General features: G+C 38.1%; 3 protein-coding genes across 4 annotated transcripts in view; 1 reads left to right on the forward strand and 2 right to left on the reverse strand.

Annotated features, from left to right (window-relative positions):
* tecr (trans-2,3-enoyl-CoA reductase) overlaps positions 1 to 4,516 on the forward strand; it is a 17,228-nt gene extending 12,712 nt beyond the window's left edge. The window contains exons 6-11 of the mRNA XM_015389982.1: positions 513 to 647; positions 727 to 799; positions 881 to 924; positions 1,914 to 1,971; positions 2,782 to 2,870; positions 3,992 to 4,516. Of these exons, the coding sequence (XP_015245468.1) occupies positions 513 to 647; positions 727 to 799; positions 881 to 924; positions 1,914 to 1,971; positions 2,782 to 2,870; positions 3,992 to 4,165 (573 nt within the window). The 3' untranslated portion in view covers positions 4,166 to 4,516. The remainder of the gene's footprint in view (positions 1 to 512; positions 648 to 726; positions 800 to 880; positions 925 to 1,913; positions 1,972 to 2,781; positions 2,871 to 3,991) is intronic.
* A 137-nt stretch (positions 4,517 to 4,653) lies between these two features.
* On the reverse strand, positions 4,654 to 8,388 carry ndufb7 (NADH:ubiquinone oxidoreductase subunit B7). Of its 2 annotated transcripts, XM_015390028.1 has the most exons (4): positions 8,259 to 8,388; positions 8,030 to 8,163; positions 5,116 to 5,284; positions 4,654 to 4,812 (listed from the first exon to the last, which is right to left on the reverse strand). In XM_015390028.1, the coding sequence occupies exons 2-4, from the start codon at positions 8,139 to 8,141 to the stop codon at positions 4,725 to 4,727; spliced, it is 369 nt and encodes a 122-aa protein (XP_015245514.1). In that variant the 5' UTR covers positions 8,142 to 8,163; positions 8,259 to 8,388; the 3' UTR covers positions 4,654 to 4,724. The 2 variants fall into 2 exon arrangements, with proteins under 2 accessions (XP_015245514.1, XP_015245513.1); XM_015390027.1 differs by having other exon boundaries at positions 8,030 to 8,262.
* Positions 8,389 to 9,512: 1,124 nt separating this feature from the next.
* On the reverse strand, positions 9,513 to 23,457 carry LOC107094393 (transitional endoplasmic reticulum ATPase-like). The gene is made up of 18 exons (XM_015389962.1): positions 22,906 to 23,457; positions 22,526 to 22,637; positions 22,276 to 22,448; positions 20,382 to 20,524; positions 20,140 to 20,270; positions 19,245 to 19,376; positions 19,037 to 19,139; positions 15,454 to 15,587; positions 15,235 to 15,370; positions 15,039 to 15,151; positions 14,059 to 14,223; positions 13,022 to 13,144; positions 12,719 to 12,931; positions 12,455 to 12,633; positions 12,243 to 12,372; positions 11,048 to 11,206; positions 10,655 to 10,806; positions 9,513 to 10,575 (listed from the first exon to the last, which is right to left on the reverse strand). Exons 1-18 carry the CDS (start codon positions 22,926 to 22,928, stop codon positions 10,470 to 10,472), a joined length of 2,427 nt encoding a protein of 808 aa, XP_015245448.1. The 5' UTR covers positions 22,929 to 23,457; the 3' UTR covers positions 9,513 to 10,469.
* Positions 23,458 to 26,287: the final 2,830 nt, after the last annotated feature.

Here is a 26,287-nt window from a genome sequence, read left to right on the forward strand (position 1 = left end):
CGAAACCTTTGGTTTAAGAGGCATGAAGGGAGGAGTTTTAATAGAAAACTTGTGTAGCATTTTTATAAAAACCCGGGGAGTGAGTCCAAATGGCCAGACACCAAGCTTTGGTAGCAGTAAAATGGCAACCCGATGCAGACTGATTAGATCAGCCTTTCATTCAAGACCTAAACGCTTCACTACACACGTCTTTGCTAGTTTCCTAACATTCATAGAAACATTTTAATATTTAGATTTAGGTTTACCCAGGCAGACTGCTTTCTTCTGAACATCTGTAATAGAAATGAGGCATTTATTGCATCGTTTATCATGAAATTTTAAAATGACAAAATATCATTTTAACTCTATATCGCCCACTACTAATCAGTACCTTGAAGGTTTTAGCTGAAGTTTACATTAACAGATTGCTCTAAGTGGCTCTGATTTTACTCAATAAACCCAGATTATCTCAGTGCCAAACTGGAAATGATCTCCCCACTGCTTTCTAATCAGGGATAATTGTTTGAGAGAAGGGAATAATTGAACCATGTGTCTCTTTCAGTCTGGCCTGTATGTGTCACTCCTTCCATTACGTTAAGAGACTCCTGGAGACCCTGTTTGTCCATCGCTTCTCTCATGGGACGATGCCGTTACGGAACATCTTCAAGGTGAGATTCTCTAAAAACCCGGCCTGATGTTACCACACATTTATGTTCCCATTGCAAAAACACCCTCACTCCGTTTCAGAATTGCACCTACTACTGGGGCTTTGCAGCATGGATGGCTTATTACATCAACCATCCACTATATACACCACCCAGTGAGTATTTAGACATGATGTTTACTTATGCAGACCACCATGACGCTCCTCTTTGGTTCTAATGTTTTTAATCTCTTTCAGTTTATGGAGAACAGCAGATCAGGCTGGCGCTCATCATATTCCTGGTAATTACTGTTCCTCATTGTAGAATTACTTATTATGGTCTGTACAGTTCTAAACCGTTGTTTACATTCACCCAGATTTAACAGCAATGACAAATATTATGGATTTATTTTTGCTTTAACTAGCTGGACTGAAAATGAAAATCCTCAGCTCAAAATTAAACGTGTGAATTTTCAGAGTTATACTTGCAGGCTATAAAATCAACCACCAATCCCTGTATTTGTTTTTAGTTTTTTTTTTTTTATCCTTTATTAGCAGTTTTTTAGCTGCAGAGGACACAATGACGTCACAACCAAGCGAAGCATGCTCTGTGTTTACGGAAGAAAACATGGATAGTAGTGCTGGAGCCCATCTAGCGATCTTTCCCAACCTTAAAAACTCTCTTTGCCATGATTGTTGTTTTCTTCCCGCTCCTGAAAAGCAAGACGCAGAATGGTGACCCTTGTTGAGTATTAATGCCGTTCAGATCGGATGAATGCGAACTGCTCGTTCAGACACAGGCGGTCATGAAAAGATCAGACCCAGGACGCATAGGGGCAAAAAAAAGAGGATTTGGGTCACTTCAGGCTGCAGTGCGAATGTAGCCTATGTCTTTGATCTCATTACATTTAAGAAGAGGAGATTGACTCTCACTCCAGCCCTTTAGGGGGCAGTAGTGCTTAAAGTGGGTTTGCAGTGAAACGGAAGAGGAGAGAAAGGGTGCAGCTAGTGCACAGATCCATGCACACCATTAAAAAACAGCATTTTCCCAGACAACAGTAAAGTCCAGCAACTAGAAAGAGGATACTAGTTGGTGCAAAGGAAATGTTTGGTGCGGGGGAGGGTCACAATTAAGATTTTTTAAAATTGCAGTACCAGGCCAGAATTAAAAGCTTATTGATGAACAGGGGATGGTCTGTTTTAGGTGATATTATGTTTTGTTTGTTTTTTTTCCATTCTGCTTTATAACCTCTACATCCACTCGCCTCTAACTAAATGCTCTCCACCACAGTTCTGCCAAATCGGGAACTTCTCCATCCATATCGCCCTGCGGAACCTCCGCCCTCCAGGTCAGCACATCTGTCACTCACACTGAGCACATTTCAGACAACAGTCAATAAAAATATTGGAGTAGATACCTGAAAGTCAATAATGATGAAATTAAATATAAGTATTTCCTGTGTCTTGTCATCTTATTCATAGATGTGACATTAGGTGTTCTCATAACTTCTAAACTTGTGTTCTCCCTGGAGAAACATTTTTATAATTACGACTTTGCAACAATACAAACTGACGAGTGCCCCTAAGTGGTAAGCGGGGGGATAACTGCTTCAAAGGTGTAGATCTGTATGTGTAGATTTACACATAAATTTGGGATTTGTATTGTACTGTATTGTTGCCGTACATTTATAAAACCAGATGCAGTTATCCTACCTCATTGATTTCTCTCTGGAAATACATATTTAATCAACAACATAGTAAAATCTTCAGTTCATCTGTTTTTTGTTTAACAATTTTTATAATTTTTGCTAACGTACCAGATTTATTTATTTGAGAAATGAGCATGAAGCTGGTTTAAACTTTTTAATGATGATGTTTCAGCTTAATTGTTTTTTTTATGATCCTATCTATTCAATTGTTTTATTATAGCGAGTTTGTTAGCAAGTATTCTGTAATAATTGAGCCATTCATTAGCAACATAATATTCATAGACTGTTAGACCTGACTACAATAAAAAGAATAAATAAATAAAATAAGGGGAACAAAATCTAGTTTTTTTTTTCCTTTTAGAGGCAAAGCTGACATAATTTTGAACCACCCAAAAAAGAAGTGGATCAGTAATGATATGTCGTATTAATTTCCTCTCCTTGTACTTCCAGGCTCCAAAACCAGGAAGATTCCCTATCCAACCAAGAACCCCTTCACCTGGATCTTCCTTCTAGTCTCCTGTCCCAACTATACCTATGAGGTAACAATGTCTTTTTTAGAATGTGGCTTTAAATCATTCATGTCAATGGAGGATCATTGCAGTAAGTCCATACTGTCTGCTAAATGTGGTCATAGTATAAGTAGAAATGTTCAATAAATAAAATCACAGAAGTCATCAGTATATGACAATATTAAAGGACTGCTAGGGTGCAATATTTAGTAATGCAAGGCTTTATTGTCTCTTCATTTACCTGCTTGATGATTCAAGTTTAATGGTTGAAATCCTAAAGCTCATGGGCAGCCAGAGAGCCTAAAAGCCTCCGTAGATTAGTTTTTGCAAGATCAACAAACTGCTCATTTTTTTATTTATTATTAAAAACATTGTGACGCCATCTAGTGGTCAGTTAAGTCCAAACATGCCCTCGTTTTGCATTATCATCCAATTTAGCATGTGTGGTGGCAAAAAGGATGCTAAGCAGTTTTTTATATATATAAAAAACTAAATTAATTCAAGGAGTAAGATGTTTATTTTTGTTTTTTAACTGAGTCTTAAAGTTGATTGATTTACAAGCCAAAGAAAATACAGTAGATAAAGAATAACTAGATAAGGAATGGTGGTTTTGTTCTTTTCCATAGTTTCCTAGCTCATTCATCTTTGTTGCTGTTGACGGTTTTGTCACAAACACCAGGCTTTTTTTCCTTAGTTGTGTATTTTTACGTTATCATTTAGAAGTAATGAGCCAGTTATGACAATATAAAGATAAGAAACAGTGACAAATTATTTGTCCTTTATTACTCCCAACCTCCAATCCAGATTGTTACTGAATAGATGTAATTGATAGCTCTGGATAGTTTACAATTGTAAAGTAAATGTGTGGACAGAAGATTCCTGGAAATGTGTAATGAAATGAAGAGCAGCCCAATGGTAAATTTTCCATTTAATTGTTGACTTTAACAAACAAAATTATCCAGAAATGTTGCTGAATAATCTAATCTCATCTCAAGTAAAATGTCAAAGAAGTAAAAGCTTGAATTGATGCCCAGGTTTACTGGACATATCTATCAGAGACATAATTAAATTTTTTTCACCATGGAAAATACAAGCTAACTTCTGTTGGTCTGAACGCATTTGGTATCTGACGAGTTTTCGTCCCTCTGCAGCTGGGCTCCTGGCTCGGCTTCACCCTGATGACCCAGTGTCTGCCGGTGGCCTTCTTCACCATGGTGGGTTTCATCCAGATGACGGTCTGGGCCAAAGGGAAGCACCGCAGCTATCTGAAGGAGTTTAGAGACTACCCACCTCTCCGCTCGCCCATCCTGCCCTTCATCTTGTAGATCCAGTTCCAGCTGAGCTTTTCTCTAAACCCACTGCTAGATTTAGACCAAGCTTGACCTCTCCCCGTTTCTCTCCCTGCTCTAACTTCCTGCTGTGTTGAGTAAAACTAAAACACTAGTTTAGTTATTGTATTGCAGACAGTTCTGATTGGTTTTAGTTTTCTTTTTCTCCCCCCAAGTATCTACTAAAATCTGCTGTAAATTATGCAAAGGCTCCATTTTTACTGCCTCTCATTGCAGCTCTGGTGTTTTTGTCTTCATCTGCTGATATTAATAATCTCTTTAAACTCACCCTTAATTGCTGAAGAATCTTAAATCTGAAACTGACAGAATGATGTTTTGTTGTCTGAGGTAATTTATTAAAAAAATCAAAACAAATCAAGCCGTCTGATCTCATCCTGTTCTATATGAATATACTTATCTCATTCTGTGGATCCAATCTTTTAAGATATTCACACACACAAAAACAGCCATGGGTCGTATAGAGCTTGATCTATATTGTTTAATGTGGACAACAGCAGATGTATATACAAAGAAGTACAACCAGATGGTTTCCTGATCATGCAGCTTCTGCTTTGGCCTCAATCCTCTTCTTCCTCAGCTGGAGCCTCCTCTCCCTCTCGTACTCCTTCATACGCATCACATAACTGGAGAAAGGAAGCACAAATGTAGAGACCATAATAGAAATTACAGCAAAAAGAAGCCATGGTGAAAGAGGCCTGCAACAACTGAATATGTTTCCGAATAGCACGGAAGGAAGGATTGTAGAGTTTGGTCATAAAATGGAGGCAACTATCCCCCTAACATTGACCGTTACAGGGTGGCTGGTCAGTTTATAGCAGTTTAGGGGAGATCTTAATTATTAAGTGTGACTTGAATTTTTGCCTTGCAGTTTAAAACAGCATCATAGCGATCCTTTCCACATAAAATGTCTACCGCTGAACACTTACTCTTGGTGCTCACAGTAGTCCCAGTCGTGCCTCTCATGTTTGCAGGCCAGGAAGTTGGGCCAGTTGTCCCTCTTACACTTCATGAGCTTCAGAAGGTGGTGTGCACAGTAATCTCTCTGGCCAACAGGCAGCTGGGCCAAGTTCATCTGTTCCTGGGACGCAATCATCTCTGAAAACGGCACAGAACTTTCAGTCCTCCAGGGAGGCTTTAAGCTGACCTTGTTGGACAATTTAAATACCAACATAGCAAAACAACTATTGTAAAAGACTTTCAATAGTTTAATACTGTATAGATCAGATCAATTTTATTTAGCAGATGAATAAAACCACTTATGATGATGTGGTACCAACAGAGAACCAATCCTAAAACTCATGTGTTTTCATCACAATGTTATTAGAGGATAATACAATTTACAATTAAAACATCCTGGGTTCATTGAATAACCTAAATGCTAGGCTATAGTTAACTAATTTATTGACTCTAGTTTCTCTATTACAATGCATTTTACTGTAACAATTGTATGTTCTGGAAACAAAACAAATGAGCTATTTTACTGACAGTCATGTAGATGTGGTAAAAAAAAAGTTAAATAAGCATAGCATCAAAACATCTCACATCTCAAGTTGAATTGTTATTAAAATATATATATATATTTTTTTTTACATTTTTTTACCAGACTGAATTGACTTTATAGTTGTGACACACTTAATGATTAATGAATAATTGAAATAATTGTCAATTTAGTAATAGATTAGTTAACTGGAGCAATAGAACCTTTTTTGTCTGTCAATATGCTCTGACCAGAGATCCCAGAGAAGCAAAGTTTTAGTTTTGCCTGGTTTAATTCTTTTTAAAAAATCTTTAAGGAACCTTCTGCTATCCGATGATTAACCGATTAATCAGAAAAATTATTGACAGATTAATCGATTAACAAAATAATTTTTAGCAGCCATAAAATTAATAAATATTAGTAAATGGTGACTGTAAGGACAGTGGATCTTTTATGAATTTCTTTTTATATGAATTGATCTTTAGGCCTTCATCTGAGACTGAAGTCAGAATTGAAAAAATTGTTTATGTAACAAAGCTCTTACTCAAAATGTTTGCTTTGTTACTTTAAAAATGAACAAAAGGGACTGTAGTTAAGGATATGGACACATTATATTTAAACTTTGGTATTTAACAATAAAAACAACTTTATGAAAAGAAATCTATTTGTCACATATCATAAATCTATGATAAACAATTCTATTGAAATGATAAAAGCAATATAAAGACTTTTTTAAGTAAGTTTTTATAAACTATTTATAGAACTAAAAATGCCTTGTTTTTTTTTAAATTATTATTATTTAAGAAATAGAAGAAAAAAAAGAACTAAAAATGCTAAACTTGTTTTTGCTTTGGGTTCCAAATATACTAAAACACACCATCCCAACTAGCTCTGAATGATTTAGCAAAAAAAAAATCCAAATTCTGATCTTTTTTAATGCGACCTTATATCAGTTTCCTTTGCACTAACCAAAAGCTTGTAGATGTTTCACCCCAGTTTTTATTGAAAACTTGCTTCCACATTATGCATGGATCTACATGCCAACTGCAACTCTATAGAAAACCCACTTTAAGCTCATTACCACCACCTAAAGGCCTGGAGTGAGAAATATGTCTTACTCTTGTTAATTGTAATTAAGCTTAAGTGAGTACCTCTGTGATATGAACATTTAATTTTGTGAAATTGCGATTATATTGCAAATGCAATCACTTCCCCAGCCCTAATCCAAAATAATGGCCTCAGTTTAGCAGATTTAGTAGAGTAACTCATTAAACTAAGATTAATTATCCTAAGAAACAGCTGTGATTTACCTGTACTTTTATTGTGTTTTTCCCCTCCTTATTTTAATATCATAAATTACTACATAACTTATTGAACAAACCATTAAAAGTAACATTCTTGCCTATGCGTTAAAAAAAATATAAAACATTAAGTAGTGGCATTTTCATCAAAATTCTTTCCAGCAAGTCAACAAAGTAAAATGATTCATAAACGTCCATACTATAAAACTGAGCTGATGGTGGTTCCCTTAATATCTAGATAACAAATTCAAGCTTCTGTCATTTATTAATGTATTTTTGACAGACATTTGAAAAATGTTCATTTTTAGAAACTATAAATCAAGTCTAAATGTATGATTTTAAAGTTTGGGATAAGGTTAACTCTTTACCTACCAATGCTAAAAATGTCAATTTTTAGATTTTTTTTTTTTTTTTTTTCAGCAATGGCTGTAAAATGGCAAAGAAAAGTCTAAAATCTAAATGATTTGGTTCTTCTTAATCATGAGAACTTTAACAAAGAAAAAAAAACATTTGGGATTTCAAAAAATTATTTTTGTGGAATCTTAGTAATTTTGTGTAAGTCTAATAACTGCTGTAAAATTTATCTGAAAATCTGAATACATTTCGATGTTTTTTATTATAAACATATTTAATTTTTATTTTCTCAAACTTTAACTACATAATTGTAAAGAAAATCTAAATAATAATCCTAACATGATGGATATTTTAATGTAAGCTTAACTCACACTTTATATTTTAATATTTGTTGTGCTTTGTTTTTCATCAGTATTGTTACCAATATTATTTTTTTTAAGTATCCTACTGCTCTTTAAATGTAACTTCCAGCTGGATATATGCTGGACTATTATAAAGCAGAGAATATTCCCATTAAATAGGTAAATACAGGTGTTTGGGTCATATGCTAACATTTAGCATTTAGCACAGGCCAGCTTCGTTCAGGTCTCTGAGGCTACATTAGCCAAAGCTAACCCACACAAAATTACGTCAAATTGCACTGAGACTGAAACAACAGTTTAACGGCTGCAGCCCAGATCAATTTCAACCCGGTCGCTGCTCACCGACCTCTCTCTTTCCTCTCCCCGAAGCCGAAATCAGGGTCGAACTCGAACTTCTTGGCAGGGTCCGGCTCGGTGTCCGTTTGGGTCACGTACCGCCTGACCAGGTTAGCGCCCATGGTAACGGTGATGCTAGCAGCCCTGAAGGGTGATACGCACTTATCACTGACTGCTTCTGTTTGGTAGGAAAAACTCAAATGTTTACAGAAATATTCTGCTGTCTGCCATTCGGTCACCTCCACAAGCCCCTGCCTCCACTTCCGGTTTCCTGAGCGAATCAAGGTAACTAAAAATGCTTTACCGCCATCTACAGGACAGGGAGGCAAACTGGCAAAATAGGCACCAGCCTACTGTGGATGGATGGATGGATGGATGGATGGATGGATGGATGGATGGATGGATGGATGGATGGATGGATGGATGGATGGATGGATGGATGGATGNGATGGATGGATGGATGGATGGATGGATGGATGGATGGATGGATGGATGGATGGATGGATGGATGGATGGATGGATGGATGGGTAAAACAGTGGTAGCTATTTAATGGAATAACACCAAATTACAAGAAATAAGTAACAATAAGTATGTAGATGGTTTTAGGAGCTATTTTCAATAAATTTTTTCTTAGATAAAATTCCCTACCTAATAAAACATCAATAACCTACATTTTATTAGAGCTGTCTTGGTTTCATTCATTAAATCATAAAACTGCATGGAAACAGGTAAACAATTTCCACTGGAAATAATTTATTCTAGAGAAATAAATAAACAAAATATATATCTAAATATAGATCTTGGGATGTCTCTGTAGCAATTTTTACTTTAGGTCAGTCATTTAAGAGTAACAGAGAAGCTTGTTAAAAATAATTCTGTGCACATGTGAAGTTCATATTTTTTTACAACTTTAAATTCTTATTTGGATTTATAGTTTAAAATTGGTTACATTTACTTATTTTTTTTAGTTGAGGTATGTCCAGGAAAAAGTAAGTTTAAGACAACTACTTAAACACAAAATAAAAATAGTTTCCACAGAAAAACAAACTTCCTTCCATCTAATTACTACTGTGATCATAGACCAATTATAACAAATATGGTAAAAACAAACTCTTGCAGCATTCAAGTCATTTTATTTATACACACAATTAACAACACATCATTTCAAGGAGGAAATTCAACCAGACCATACAGTCAAATTCATTCAAAGTTTTCTATCTAAGGAAAACCAGCTGATTGCATCGACTCATTGACACAAAGGCAATCCCTCACACCAAGCATGCTTGTAGCGACAGTGGAGAGGAAAACTTCCAGAAACTTCCAGCAGAACCAGGCTCAGTGTGAGCAGCCACCTGCTGAGGCCAACTGGGGTTCAAGGAGATAGAAGCAGGAAGCAGACATAGAAAAAGAAGCAGCGATACAAAAGTTAACTGTAAACCAGCTCCACAGGCGACCCCTGCAGGAAACACACAGCCAGGCAGACGAGCTCCGAACCAGCTCTCATGTGAGAAGATGAAGAGAGCACATCCTGCCAGTCACAGTCAGAGAAACAGGACTACACTGGAAAACAGGCCGACCTCGAACACCTATATACAAAGGTGTTGATGGCAGCAGCAGGCGGATGCTATCAAAGGTATTTTATATACTTATCACAATAGGACATCTTGACATCATCCATACAAAACAGATGATAGAGCTTTTCTGCAATGGAGAGACATGGCCCCAAAAAGCTCCTCTGCATAAAAAAAAGAAAATAATTAACCAATCTGTTTTGAAAAAGAAAATAATTGTGTTTTTTCGATTTATATAAATTTTATTTTTACTATTATTTTTGGTTTTAAAATTTAATGAAATATAATATATATAAAATAAATATAATAAATTGCTCCTGCTTCAAGTTTTTTTTCTTGGAGCCAGCTACTAAATGGTTCTTTAGTTTCAGAAAGTATTTATCAAAATATTAAATACTATTTAGTACCAGCTCCATTTTCATAATAGTCTTATAAAGAGGTTGTTAAATGTCTTTTAAAAGGTACTTGAAATTTTTTAGTGAGTCATTTTCTGGTTGGATTACTTTTAAACATAACATCTTTGTGATAATGTCTCATCATAAATACAACATTTTGTGTAAAAGAACCAAAGAGCCACATCATTTGGTTTTGATGTAAGCATCAACATTTGTATTATTTCCACATAAATTATTTCAAGATTTGTCCTGCATGAAAAATTATTCTTAATGCAGAACAGCTGATGACTGAACAGAAGTCCAGTTCAATACAGGCAATAAATCAATATTTATTCTAAACTAAAAGAAAAAGAAAAGAAAAGACAGTATTTTGTAAAATATCTTTCTTTTCTTTCTGTCTTATGTATCAGTAACATGTTTAGACAAACAGTTGTTAATCCCCAGTGTTTTGTCACTAATAGAACCAAAGCATCATCATCATCATCACTGGTAGAGATCTTCATCCCCTTCCTCTCTGTACAGACTCGGCCTCTCTGATGTAGAACCTGACCCCTGACCCCCGGATCGGGTGCCGGTAGCAGATGGAAATCTGGAGGAAACAAGCAGAAGTTAGAAATCTGGAGCAAAATGAAAACCAAAGTCAGTTGTCTGTGGCTGCTTTTTCTAACCTGAAGTTCCCGAAACCTCGGCTCTGCTGCAGAGTCTGAGCAAACATCTCATATTTGCGGATGTCGTTGTCACTGACAGACCGGCGGGCAAAGCGCATCGCCTCTTCAAAGTGGTCCTTCCTGATCTCTGGGACCGGATCGAAGTCCTCGTCCTATAAAGGGATAAACAGATGTGTATTGGGTAGCTAGAGCTGTGTTCCTGTGGGTTCACAGTACAGAGGATGAAGGTCCTTCATCTTATCTTTCACAGCTTGTGTCTGCACCAAGGACACACAGCATAGCCCTGCATAGAGCCGTGACTTTGTTAAGATTAAAAGCAGTTTTAGATACTAACTGACTGAGTTTAACTAAATGTGATGTAGAGATAAAAGAAGAGCAGCTGGGATGTCTGACCATGGGGATTCCTGGTCTGCTCTGCCTCTGACGCTCAGCCTTAATCTCAGCTTCGATGGCCTCACGGATGGCCAGCTTACAAGCTCGCTGGCAGATCTCTGTCAGGTCAGCTCCGGAGAAACCCTCAGTGATGCCAGAGAGAAATTCTAGATCCACATCCTGCAGATAGAAAATCCACCAAAAAAACAAAAAACAATGAAGAGCAGGAAAAAGAATCCACCGCACTGCACAGAGACTGAAACTTTACCTTGGTTTGCTTTTGGAACAACAAATTTCAAAGGACCACTAACTTAGAACATGAGCACAGAGCTTGGATTGGACCAGTAATTAAATATTACTATCTTTGCAGTTTTACTCTAAAACGATCTAAAAAAAAATGTAGCTGGGATTGTTCTTTTTGAATCAGGAAACTCAAACCAGGCTATAAAGTTCACACCCCCTGAACCATTTCCAACCATTTCACATTATAGCCACAAGCGGAGCAAGACAGGAGGAACAGCTGAAGCTGTAGGCTTTGCTTTGTGCAGGAGGTCTGGAGCGCAGCGGGGCAGAGACGGAGGATGTGGGATTTCGGGGTTAAACACTGTCGTCGGACAACATGCAGTAATTTATAAATGTTTTATATCAGGTTGGGTTAGGATTAGCCAGCAGGTGGATCTGCTAATCCATGACCTCTGGACTACACCATTCTAACACATGGATATGCTTTTATTTGAGAGCTTTTATTACGGCGGCAGGTTTAGGGCCGTCGTCCTGTTGGAAGATGAAGGCCTTTGCCTAACAACTTCTTCCTTTCTTCTTTCTTTAAAGAACAAACCCCCACAGCATTATACTGCCACAACACAGTTTTGCTTTTAGGTCAAAAGGTTAAATGTTGGTGTAATCTAATCAACGCTCCACATGTTTGTTGTTTCCCTTCTATGGTCAACATCTTACAGTTTTCCTTTGCACATTACTGATTGATCTAGCAATTAAAAACATTGTTCCAGTAGGACAACATGTAAAAAAAGTCTGAGGGGTGTGAACACTTCTAATACAAAAAATAGGATAATATTATGATGAGGGGTATTTTTTAGTTAAGATTGACTATGTTATGTTCATCAACAGCACTTATTTAACATTTTGTCCCTTATTTAACTGCAGAAACCTGAGAGGGAAATTAATCAGCTGAGAAATGTGCCGCTGCTTTTCTTACTCTTGCAATAGGTGATTTGCGCAGATTGGCTTTAAGAATCGCTGTGCGAGAAGGTTTGTCGGGAAGCGGGATGTAGATGAGCTGATCCAGACGGCCTGGCCGCAGGATGGCTGGGTCTATGATGTCCGGCCTGGTATATGGGGGGGAGGGAAATCAGCCTGGATTTTCATCTCTTTACATTTAATCAGAGCAGGCATGCACAAAGGCGGCACCTGTTTGTGGCACCGATGATAAAAACATTCTTTTTGTCTGACATGCCGTCCATCTCAGTTAGAATCTGGTTGATGACTCTGTCGGCTGCACCGCCGGCGTCCCCCGCCCCCCCTCCTCTGGACTTGGCAATGGAGTCCAATTCATCAAAAAACAAGATGCAGGGGGCTGCCTGTCTGGCCTGCAGAGAGAAGGAACATGGCAGAAGGGCAACAAACAAAGCTCTAACCATAAATCAATTCATTTTCCTGCTATAAACTCCTCACCTTATCAAACACATCTCTGACGTTGGCCTCGGATTCACCAAACCACATGGTGAGCATCTCAGGCCCTTTGATGGACACAAAGTTAGCCTGACACTCGTTGGCAATGGCCTTCGCCAGGAGCGTTTTCCCGCAGCCCGGAGGCCCGTAGAACAGAACCCCACGAGACGGCGTCATCCCAAACTTCAGGAACTTGTCAGGGTACTCCACTGGATACTGAGGACATTAATATGAACATAGATGGATGGTTTAAGGGAGATATGGCTTTGGTTGTCACATAGATTATGCGGCCAGTGTTTCCTCCACCTGAACAAGCTCCTGGAGCTCTCGCTTGACCTCGTTGAGACCACCAATGTCCTCCCAGTTGACCTGAGGAACCTCTGCAACTGTCTCTCTGAGAGCCGATGGGTTGCTTTGACTCAGCGCCCACTAAACGAACAGCGGTTAAGAGGATTATTACCAAAACAATTAAAGAAAATACCATAAAATGTTAAACCTTCATTGAGTGTTTTATATTTTTATATACGTTTTGATCAAACTTTCCCTTTATCTCCTAATTTGACAGGAGGTTTATTCCAGGTATTCAGGTGTATAATGGTATGTATAAGCCTTTGACTGTTTTTTTCCCTCCATTTTCTAACCAGTGATTTTAACTGACTGAGGCTAAAGAGGTTACCGTATGATGAATCATCTTTGGTGACATTTTCATAAATAATGCAGTGAAATGTTGTGTTTGAGCCAGATTTATAGATTTGTTTCTCTGAAATTAATTGCTGGCCAAGTAGTTAGAGCAGAGGGTGTTTGAGACCAAAGAAGGCTTCCATTTCCCCGGTTTGAGTCCTAAAGACCTGCAAAACTGGCTCCTTGAGCAAGAAGCAGAGGGTGTTTGAGACCAAAGAAGGCTTCCATTTCCCCGGTTTGAGTCCTAAAGACCTGCAAAACTGGCTCCTTGAGCAAGAATATCTTGATTCTCCCTCGACTAACACAGTGGGAGCACATTACTCCCTGACGGATGGGTTAATCACAGAGGACATATTGCATTGAAAGTTTCAGAATATCTATTAAAAGAACAGATGATTATCATTAAAGATCCAAAACCCAAATGGCTTCATCAGTCAGCTCAAGTTGCCAAACAAAGAACACACTAGTTAAACAAAATTGGTCAAGTACTGTTAGGGAAATAAATCATAATAGCATCAAAACTCCACTAAGAATTTCAAGAAGGCTGAGGAAGAAGTTTAGCTCAGTGGGGTAAAAAAGAAATACAGAAATAAGGATAAGTCCAGCCTTTTACACAGATCTAAGGCATTTGAACACACAGCATAAGGGTTTTGACTATTTACTTGGAAGTCGTCCATGGTGACAGCCAGAGAGTTGAGCAGGTCGGCATCGATGGTTTCGTCCTCCAGATCGATGAGCGTCATCTTCTTGCGTATTGCTTGCAAAGCAGCTTCTGAGCACAAAGCAGCCAGGTCGGCGCCAACGTGTCCATGTGTTTCCATGGCGATCTGAGACACACAGAAACTTCAGACAAGTGACAGCATGCATACTTTGATGCTATTTGCATGGAAGAAGTACATTTTATTCAAAGGAATATGTGATTTTAATAGTGGAACAAACAAATTAAATCGCAAAACAATGTGTGTTAAATTTTCCTGTGAGTCAACTCTGTGAAAGAATGTAAAGGTTTTACTTTTATCTTGAGTTTGTTAAATGAATAATCTCTATAGCTTTTTGGTTGTAAAGAAACATAATAAAAAACAAAGGCCAAACTTTTTTATTTAGACTTTATGTAAAAATTCAATGCAATGGGGGGCAAAAAAGTAGAAATAAAATGTTCTTCAAAAAATGTTTAATGAATATTTTATTTAAAGATGTTGGAGCTCTACCTGTTTTTCAGTGTAGTCCTGTTTCTCTGACTGTGACTAACTGTATGTGCTCTCTTTCATCCTCTGACATGTGAGCTGGCTCGGAGCTCATCTGGCTGGCTGTGTCTTTCCTAGATAGGGGCGCCTGTGGAACTGGTTTACAGTTGCCTTTTGTATCTCTGCTTTTTTCTACATGCCTGCTTCTGTCTCCTTGAACCCCAGTCGGCCTCGGCAGATGGCTGCTCACACTGAGCCTGGTTCTGTTGGAGGTTTCTACCTTTTAAAAGGGAGTTTTTCCTCTCCACTGTTACTACAAGCATGCTTGGTGTGTGAGGGGTTGCTGCCGAGTCAATGAATCGATGCAATTAACTGGTTTTCCTTAGATAGAAAATTTTAAAACAATTGTCTCTACTAAGTGCCTTGAATTGAATGTAACCTAAACTGCAGCTGCTCACCTTCTCCAGATCGACATCATCTGCTAGTTTCATGTTTTTGGTGTGGATCTGCAGGATCTCCAGTCTGCCAGTGGAATCGGGGATCCCGATGTCGATCTCTCGATCAAACCTGCCTGAAGAGGAGCAGGGTTTCCATGAATACATCTGTATATTGGTGTGTGTTTTTCTACGTGTGTGTGTCTGTGGCCATGCTGACCGAAGCGTCTCAGAGCCGAATCAATGCTGTTCGGCCGGTTGGTTGCTGCCATCACAACAACATGAGCTCTTTGCTTCAAACCATCCATCAGGGTCAGGAGCTGAGATACAATGCGCCTCTCCACCTCACCGTGAGTCTGTGTGCATGCAATGATTTAACAAAGAAAAGAAGATATGTCAGTTTCCAATAAAAAACCTGGACTTCCTCCTCTTTGCCCACCTTCTCTCGCTTAGGAGCGATGGCATCCAGCTCATCGATGAAGATGATGGCCGGGGCGTTGCTCTCTGCCTCCTCAAATGCTTTTCTCAGGTTGCTTTCAGACTCCCCTGCCAGCTTGCTCATGATCTCAGGACCTTGTGACAGAATCATGTTAAGATATTTTGCACTGAGCTAAAAACAAGAGAACCCACTTTGCTACATGACATCATTTTAGATATTCTCGGAATAAAATGCAGGGGGGGGGGGGGGGGTTGGGGGTTTACATATTTCTTCATTTTTTTTATTTTTTTTTGTTTGTTTTAGAGAGCTTGGTTCCTGCTAGGCAGCAACCGCTGCCTTTGGACGAAAAGTCAACTTTATCGGCCAAGTTTAAAACAAGGAATTTGAGCTTGGTTTCCATTGCATCATATCAACTTTAGTGAAATATGTCTCTGAAACATGTAAACGCTTCTATTGGTTCTTTAGTTAGAAAGTTTACTTCTGCCCAAGTTCTGAGTTTTCAAACCATCAACAACATGTTTAAGGTGAGGTCACTTAATTGTAAATGGATGCACAGTATATCAAGGAGAATTGCTTTATGATGGAAGCTCTTGTAATGCCCTTGTCTCTTGTACTAAAGTCGATCTCCTCTGCAGTGTTCTTACACCTATATTAGGAAGATTTTGTTGACTTGACTTTCCTTTCTGTCATGCCGGCCCTGAAACGCCACAGCCTGGGTTTATCAGCACTGCTTTGCTCCTGGAGCATTGACTTCCTCTCTAACAGACCCCACCTAGTGAGGAGACGGAAACTCATAACTGTCCAAAAGATCCAAAACACTGGCACTCAGCCTATCACACCACGAGCATGATTGTGAAACTCCTCACCCACACCACCGTCATATCTCTTAGTCGTAAAGACTTCCTCAAGAGTTGCAAATCTTAAATGAACCTTTTTGTTATTTTTGGTCAGCAGCAGTTTTCACTGTCTCCACTACATCTCTTTCTTGTGGTTAAAGAATCAAGAATCTTTACTGTTACTAATTAAATTCTGTTTATCCATATAGAGCCAATTCACAACATATTTAATCTCAAGGCCCTTTACAAAGAGAATTCAATCAAATCATAGTTAGATTGGTTCAAGTTCTATATATAAGACCAGCTGACTGACTCAACAGCAATCCCTCAAACCAACCATGCATTATGAAAGCATGATTAAATTATGCATAGACTCCTGGCTTAAAAGGCACAAACAATTCAAAGACAGAAATAAAAAAATTTTGCAGAAACAAAACAGATTTATAGAGAAAATATTTATATAGACATGGAATATCTAGTTTGTAACCACAAAACAGGCTTAAATTTGAAGGCAACAAGACTTTTGCTAAGTTTTTTAAAGATGTTTTTTACACCTATCCAAGAGTCGTTGGCACAAGAAAAGAATCCGACAATCCAGAAGGACAATGGGTGGTTATTGGATTTGCATCCGACTTGGAATGTGCTGAGGATGATGGACCTCTATTTTGCATAAATACATCAGCTCTCCATCTACAGCCAACTATAGCGAGCCAACAGAACTAACGAAGACTCCTGGATAGGTGTCGAAAGATCTTTAGAAAAAAACAGAGAGAGAGTCCAGTTGCTTTCCATTTAAGCATATTTTTTAGTTGCCCTGACCAGCATGACTGAGAACTATATGTCAGACTCTATAACCTGCCCATGTCATTTACACTGCTCGATTTGCACACTGCTCTATTTGCACTCCTTGTAAGATGCTATTTTACTTTTTAGATTTTATATCCATATTTTTATCTTAAGTGTATATATTAGTCTATTTTATTGCATGCCTTATACCCACAGTGTTTTAGATATTATTATAATTTTATTTACCTATTCCATATTATATGTTTCATGTTGCACGATTGTACCACAAAAAATTCCTAGTTTGTAAACTCCTTCACTAACAATGGCAGTAAATCTGATTCTAATTCTGATTCTGAACTAACACAGGCATGTCTGGTCTGTAGTAAGACATAGGAATGATTGTCAACAGCGGTGTGTTTGCATAAAGTACAGCTAGTGCCAGTCCAGAGATGAGATGATGGTCTGTTTGATTGTCAGCAGGGAGCATGTGCAAAAGTGAACTTCAGAATGGATGCGTATTTAACTGAGAAAGGGGTGTTAGGGCATTTACTTTCACAGCTACAGACAGGAAGTTTGTATGTTTTGGATAGATTTTTCTAAATTGATTTGAAACAGTGTATAGTAATACTTTATTTTTCTTCCTGGGCTCCACTCAGACCTCGTACTTGGAGTAATGTGGTATGTCAGCCACTCTGAAAAGGTTAGTCACTGTTAGATTTCTGTTTTCTTTTATTTTTCTTTTGAGTATCCAGTTTTTCTTTTCTCCTTGTTTCTTAGTTTTTATGGTTTAATTCTTAGTTTATTGTGTTCTTTGGTTTTTTCTCAGTTACTGTCCTAGTCTTGGTTCTGTTATATTTTCTTTTTAGTGTTCAGTTTTGCCTTGCTCGTTGTTTTCTAGTGTTAGTGGTTTTATATTTATTTTGCGGTGACCTATAGTTTATTCCTAGTTACTGTTTCAGTCTTGGTTCTGTTATGTTTTCTTTTGAGTGTTCAGTTTTACTTTTCTCCATGCTTTTTAGTCTTAGTGGTTTAATTATAATTTTGTTGTATTTTCTAGTTATTGTCAGTCTTCCAGGTTTTTCATTTGTTGCCCTCTGCTGCCCTCTTGTGTTCTCTTTTTTCCCTAGCTCCTGTTTTGTTTCTGCTTCTGTGCTCACCTGTTTCCTATCTGCTCATTAGCCCCCTCTTTGTCTCTGTCTCCTTTAAAAGCTCTCTCTGTTCAGTTCCTCTTTGCCCGGTCCTCGTCTAACTTCGTCTTACTTGCTTCAACTTCGTCTCTCTGAGCCTTCCTCCTAGAGTTTTGATTCCCCTGGTGTCTCCATGGTTTTCTGGTTTGAATTTTACTTATTTTTTCATGTTTTGAATTTAGAATTTTGGACTCCTGGTTTCTTTTTTGTTTTGAACATTGTTTTCCTTTTTTTTAGGATTCTTGGTTGAATGTTTGTTTTGACTTTGTTTTTCTTCAACTCTTCTTTAAACCTACTATAATTCACCTCTGCCTGCCTGCCTCTGCTTTTGGGTCCTCAATCCACAAACAAATTCTGACAGTCACTTTTTCCTTCACTGACAGGTGATGTCTAGACTTGTAGTTTGCTTGAGTCTTACAGCCTTAGAAACAGCTTATTAAATTTGGGTAGACTGAATGATGGAAGTGAACTGTATTCTTATCTGTTCCTGGATTTCTTTAGATTGGGAGATTGGGTGTGTTTAAAATGGGTATTGCTTTTTGCGAGCTGTTAGCCTGCATGCTCTGTTTAGGTGTTTTCTTGATTATACAAGCCTGGAAGTGACTAGTGAAAATGAATTCAGCCACTGAAAAAATGTGGATACCATAGTTAATTTCTTATTTACAAGGTCTAGTTAACCAAAATAGTGTTTATCAGAAACATGTCTGTGCTAATTGATTCATAACCAGTAGAAATCTATATGGCAACCTTTTTTATCCTGAGCAAAAGGCTTACCGTTAATTAGGAAGAAGAAGGCACCAGTTTCATTGGCTACTGCTCGGGCCACAAGGGTTTTCCCAGTACCTGCAGGGCCGTAAAGCAGGATACCTCTGGGGGGCTGAGACAGATAACAAGAGAAGAGACATGCTAAATGTTAGGATTTATTATTAATATTATTATTTTTAATAAATGGATTTAAATTACTAGTTTAGGATCATGACACCTTAACTCCTATTGCCTTGAAGAGTCCTGGATGTCGGAGAGGAAGCTCCACCATCTCTTTGATCTGAGCAAGCTGCTTCCGACAGCCTCCGATGTCATCATACCCGACATCATTTAGATTCTCCTCTTCATCCTGTCATAAAAAGCAGGAAAAAACAGGATTATCTAACAATCAGATGAAGATATTCAAACATGTGAAAACAGGACAAATTTTAATTGTGTCTTTGAAATATTACGCTTAAACCAGTTGTCCCTTTCTGCTTTCGATACAAGCTTAAAACCAGTTCATTAACTTCTGAATATTACATTCTGTGCTTAAAAAAGTATTCATCATTTACCTTTGAGATATTGAAACTTCCCCTTGATTGTCTCCCTGGCCTGTGCACTGTTTCTTGGTCTTCATGGTGTTTGCTCACTGAACTAAACCTTTCACTGAACAGCTGTGTTCAGCTGAAATCACATTTATTTGTTGGGTCACTTCTAAAAGCATTGGATTCCAAGGAATTCATTAGTTGATATCAGACTAAAGGGCACTAAAGGCAAATGGTCGCTACACTTGAATGTGTCTGGTATAAGCTAGCTGTGGGACATCTATTCCCAGAGTTATATTGGCAAAACAGGACGCAAAAAAAAAGGAACCTAAAAACATTGTAACCTACAGAAAAGCTGCATATGCAGGATATCACTGATTAGAGGCTGGATTTATAAACACCATTTTAGGGTGTAACATGAACAAATGTGAAAGATTTCATCTGTGGGGAATGACCCAACTGACTTGGGTACATAACGCCAGAACCAAGTTGGCAAAGTTCTTACTTTTTCTCTACAAGAAACAAGGACTCAGAGGCAATGTTTTCAGTGAAACCCACCTTATCCTTTCTAAGTATAACACACACCTCTCTTTTGATTGCCTCTCCTTCACAGTAGATGACAGTGTCTGGGGCAACGATGCAGTGAGGGCTCGGGTCCGTCTCTACCACCTTGAACTCTACAGCTCGCATGCCCCCCCTCACCAAGAAAATATCACCTGGTGTCAAACAAAAAACATCACATTTCACTCAGCAACACATAGAAGAAACATTTAGGGTGATTTATTGTTTCATATCAGAAAACCAGTTGTACAATCTTGTTTTTATACCTTTGTGTACAGGCCGGTATGCTTCTAGAAAATATGGCTTGAGGAAAACGTCAAACAGGTTCCCTGTCAGACCCTCTATGGTGTCATCAATAGGAAGGACATGGATCTTTTTCCCATACTTGATATCAGGGCAGGCATGGATGCTGGCAAATCAAAAACATTAGCTTTTATTACATAATAAAGTATATATTTCAGTAATCTTGAGTAATATTAATTTCTGTAAATTATTTTGTGGATAAAAAAACTATACCTCTGTTCATCTGTCTATCTCTAAAAAAAATCAATCTGAAAGTGGGATTTCATTAAAAAAATTTAGGATTCACATTTATCAAGTAATCATCATAGATAAATAACACTTTTAATAAAGAGAGCTAGTAAATAAAAACCTGACTCAAATGAATAATTTTCAACTAGCAGTTATTTATCAATGTGAGCTAACCTAAAACATACAAAAAAACAGAACAACCAACACTAACTCTAACTTCAGAATAAATAAAGTGTTAATAACCCAGATAATTACCACTAGGCAACTGTTAAACTGTTGCCTAGTGGTAGAGCACCTTGTTAAACAGGTCAACAGGGAGAAAAAACCCCCGGAAAAAGTCAAAATCCTCAAAGAGAGGGATTTTTTACCTTGATCTAACTTCTAGTTTTGGCTCTAAGTAGGAAGGGAAATAATTAAAGGAGGAAACAAAATCAAGATTGGAGACATTATTTCACATAGGGCCAGATTACTGGCATATTATTTTTTTTCTCCAATGATAAATGAATTCATCATTAAAATTCAATTTCTTTGCTCATCTGAAACATTTAGGTGCTGTCAGGGGTTGTGGAGGTTTTTGGAGGACTTAAATGCAGAGATGGAATCTGAGGTGGTTTCTTGCAGATTAAATGACCAATGATGGCCAATGAAGCATAAACCCCAAAAAACCAGAATAAATGGAAACATATAGGTTAACGAGGGCATAAAAGGATGGAGATAATCCAGCAATCAGTAACTGCAAAGGAGGAGTATTAATGCAAACACAACAAAGACTGGAGTAATCAACTGATTGGGAACAAGTGGAGGATCTAGAAGGGAGCTAGGGAAAGGAGACTGACACAAGAGGGCAAACAAAAAGACAGAAGAACTCAAATACATCCAGAAAACAACTGGAATAGCACAAAGTGAAGATGAATTCAATGAGCTCACGAAGAAAACTTAAACAGAATCAAAAAGTGCAAAACCATGACAGGTGACAATAAAGCAAAAAACAGAAGAAGTGTATGCATGGCTAAATACTATTTAGCTGATGTGAGGAGCTGTAGCTCTGAGGTTTCTTTTTATCCAGTCTAAAAAATCTGAAAAAAGCTGCTCACAATTACTGACTGTTCGGGGTTTTATTTGTTCTGTTTTATTTAAAAGATGTTTTAAAACCCGCCAAAGATATGAATTAGCTTGTGCTATAATCTGTGTATCAAAATGTGTTGTTTTTTTCCCAGTTTGTTTGTTGTTGTTGTTTTTAGTTTTGTTTGAGCATTACATTTTCCCTTACATAATAGACCATATTACTATTGGATAAGTCTTGTTCCAGGAACATCTTCAGTGAGAAGGAGTCTTCAGGAAGGACTGATCGACCAATCAGAAGCCAATTTTAGGTAACATGACAGCTATTTCATATTGAATAGTGTAATTTGACCAAAATTTCTCCGTTACACATCAGAGAAACATCTCTTCAGTCCAAAAATCTAAAAATCTATTCTATTTTAGCCATATAGTTGTCACCAGACGGTGACAACTATATGGCTAAAACAGTGACTAAATGATTTTCCAGGCTTGCTCACGAATGAACAGTGGCAATGGGAGTTTGCTTTGACTGTACATGATCATCCTATAGCTGTTCTACAGACCTACCTGATGACATCACCAAGGCGGACACGCAGGTTGTTGCGTGTCACCCTGTTCATCCGAATCCTCTCATCCCCACAGGTGTTATCCGTCAGGACAATGCACACAGTCTGCCGCCGTTTTCGTCCTCTCAACACCACGGTGTCCCCGCGGAAGAGCTGCAGCTCCTCTGTCTTGTTCTAATGTTGACAGACCAGTCTTAGTGCAAACTCACTGTCATGAATCTGTTGTCGGGTCAACTTATGGAGAGGCGCACCTGCGATAGGCTGACAATGCTGCTGTCTTCATTGAGCGCCTCGTCCACAATCAGTCGATTGGGTCTGTGTTTCTGCTTCAGGATGGCAGTGGAGAAATCCTCTCCCTTTGGGCTTCCATACACAGACACGTTGACACTCTCACATCAGGCAGCACATGCTCTACACACCATGATCTAATTTCTTCATGTGACTCTGAGCTGTATTTAGAATCTCTTTGGCTCTCCACAGAAAAAAAAAGGACTTTCTTCCCTAATAAACCTAAAATATCTAAATTCTTTTGGAGTTTATGATGAAATACTTGATTTACTTTCAATACAAATCAAGGTCTGTGTTAATCAGACTTTTAATCTATTTTAAAACAATGCAGTTGTTTACTCACTCGGCTCCTCCTGGGCCTGGCATCTCCTCTCCCCTTTGTCTTCAGAGAAGCTCACTATGCTGCAGAATATTCAACAGATGAGCTTTTATGCTTCAAAGCTTTCAGCTTTCTGTATGATCTTTTCAGTCTTTGGTGATCTTGTGGTCTTCAGAGGCCAAAAGGTTCCCAGAAGACTCTCAGGATGTCCTTTTTTCTTCTATCCTCTCTTGTCTTCAGTCTTCATGTCTGCAGGGGCTGCATTCTGCCTGTTTGGTATGACCGCGTCTGTCTGCTTTGCCTGTTATAACTCCAACATGAGCGCCCACACATGCCGGGATCCCTGGCACTTACCTCGAAGGCCGTCCCAAAGCGGCTGCAGTGTGATATTTACTCCTAACCCAAACAAGATCTAAGCTGCTCCCAGCAACTGATGAATATTCATGGTTCTAAGCAAATTCTCCAATAAAGGTACTCAAAAGAGTATCCGTAGTTTTGCCATGTCTTATTTTTAAAGGCGGTAGTTTGTTTTTACCTCCGATTGTGTGACTGAAAGGAGCTCCTGTCGTGACGCAGCTGCTCTAAACTGTCAGGGGTCCTGAAATGCTGCCCGTGAATGCTCGTGTTGGGTATTCCTCTTCATTCAGCTCTCTCATATGTTGTCATGTAGCAACTACAATGTATTTAATTGGGATTTTATTTCCTAGTATTGGATTAAGCCCTCTTGACTGTGATACTCATAATAAAGTCAAGCACAACTAAAGTCCATTAACTCAATCTGAAAGCTCAGGTGTTTCTTTTTTTGAGTTTTTACAGCACTAGTGGCCCATTTTTCTGACAGTAGGCTGACAGGAAAGGGGGTATGAGAGAGGGGGATTGGAACCCAGGTCGACCGCGTAAAGCCTTGGTACATGGGTCGTGCGCACTAAACACTGCACCACCTGCATGCCCCCAAAAGCTCAGCTGTTTTATTGCAATTTAATGTTGTGACGTAATGTTCTGAGGACAAAAAAAGTTGTTAGGCCAAAAATAAAAGCTAGATTTGATCTCAAATCATGGTCAAACTGTTAACCCTGCACACATATGGAATAAATTCATATGCATTCAAAATATAAGAACTTCTTAGCAAAAATTATTCAGTTCCAGGTAAAACATATAACCAAGTTAAAATATCTTAAAACTAGTGAAACACAACTAAATTAGTAACCTACTATGTACACTTTCCTTTGTGATTACCTCTTTGAAGGGGTTAACCTTTGGTATTTGCATATTTGTAAGTTGCCTGTCTTTTATCTTTTACTCCTTTGCCTTGGTTTAACTATTGGACAACCAAATCTGTGTCTCATGCTGGACCTGTTCTCTATTTGAATGTTTAATACTCTAAGCTTGCTTTTATCTGTGTGATAGGACACGGGTTTCCCAAACAAGCTGAAAATATCTCTGTAAAATATTTTTCACTTAAAGTTTAACAAAGAGCTGAATAACTGTTTTTGATTTTTAGAGAAACGAGACTCTGATCTACTTCCTGCAGATAAGTATTGATTTTTGAGGCCTGACTATCTGGATCAAAAAGCTCTATGTCCTAAGCAAAGAACTGAGTGTGTTTGTTTTGGATGCTGTACTCACATGGTGGAACAGGGTCATACTGGAGCTTGAGTAGGTCACGCTCATAACATTTGAACTAACCTTTGATGATGCAGGGAGATTGATCATGATTTAATTGAATGACTCTCATTTTTCCCCAAGGAGTGACAATTGGTCAGAGCTGAAGCAGGATGGCTGGTCATTGCTCCAGTTTGAACCACCTGTTCGAGAGAGTGATGTTCTTATTGCAATGTGTCAGTTAACTGCAGAGGATGGTTGTACGGCTCGCCAATTCCCGGACAAAAATCACGCCATCTGGCGGAAATCACGCGGCTTTTTCAAATCACGCGAGAATGTGTACAAAACAACAAAAATGGCGCCGACAATGCTTTTGGGTCGTTTTCATCGAATGTCAGTGATTTTAAGAAATTTTGGGTGATAATTTTTTTTTGCGATCATTGCCCTGTGGGCAAATGCAATGAAATCTGTACTCTCCCAACAATAAAAACTACTTGCCCCAGGAGATCGGGCGATTGTTAACATCGAGCCCTGTAGGGAGTCTCATTATTTAGTGGTGATAACCGCTGTTAATGGTATCGCATAGTTTATCAATAATGTAATCTCAGTTATATTCTCATTTGCACAATGATCATTGGACAGCGCCATTACATGTTATGCAATTATATGGTGTTGTGACTTTATGTTATTCAATCAAATATCTTAGGATTATCATATGTTGTTCAGTGGCCAGTCTCCCAACTAGCAGTGTGTTAGGATGACAAATAAAAGGTGTGATTGGAGCTCAAATGATGGTCAAACAGTTAACACTACACAAACATATGGAATAAATTCACAACATTTACTTAAAATATAATAATTTATGAACATATATCATCCATCCAGGTCAGACATGTTTCAGTTAAATAATATTAATTAAACAAGAGGAACTCAGCTAAGCTAATAAGCTACTTTGTACATAGGCTAAAAACCATAATGACTCAAATAAAGGAACAAATTCAGCATAGGTTTTATGTTTAAGAATCAAAGCTTATCTTGAGAGGTTTGGAATTAGGTCATATTAGCTTAAAACTAATTTAGAAATATCAGAATGTGTTCAAACCAATACACAATTCAAATCCAAGAAGTGAAAAAGATATTATTTGGTAATTTAATATTTTATTAAATGATTAGCTTAGTTGTAAATCAGCTGTTTAGAAAATGTATTATTAATCTTTTGAGATTGTTCCTGGGGGTATAATTCGGATTGTGACCCTTTTAGCTTATTTAGATAGGTTTGGTTAATAGGGAAAATGGAGCTAAAAGCTAACAAACAGACTTGTTTTAAAGGACTTTTGGTGTGATTTTAGTGTTGTGGATTTATATTCAATGCTAATCCAGGTTGGATGGCATATCTATGTTGTGAATAACTGTTATATTCAATTTCCAGCCAGCTGGGAATTTATATTTCTGATACTTTAAGATGTTTATTGCCCTCCCAGGTAGGGGTGGTAAATATCTCATTTAATCAGATATTATTTCGGCTGTTATATATTATTTATGAACACACGCCGTATTGGCTGTTTGTTAGATCAATAAGTGAAATCTTTACAGTAACATGTTTGGGATGACACCATCTTTTTTCACAAGCACTGACAACACACCTCCCTTGAGTTTTCCAGTATTCTGTTACGGTCTCTCGTGTGAGTGAGCTACCTGTCACAGAGAGGATCTTTTCTGGTAGCTGGGCCAACCTTCACACTTCGCACTCTGCTGCAAACCACTGCAGTGCACAACAAAGTTCCTGGTTTGATGAGGCCAACAG

The sequence above is a fragment of the Cyprinodon variegatus genome, unplaced genomic scaffold, assembly GCF_000732505.1.
Source record: "Cyprinodon variegatus isolate N-32 unplaced genomic scaffold, C_variegatus-1.0 Scaffold481, whole genome shotgun sequence".
Taxonomy (NCBI): Eukaryota; Metazoa; Chordata; class Actinopteri; order Cyprinodontiformes; family Cyprinodontidae; genus Cyprinodon; species Cyprinodon variegatus.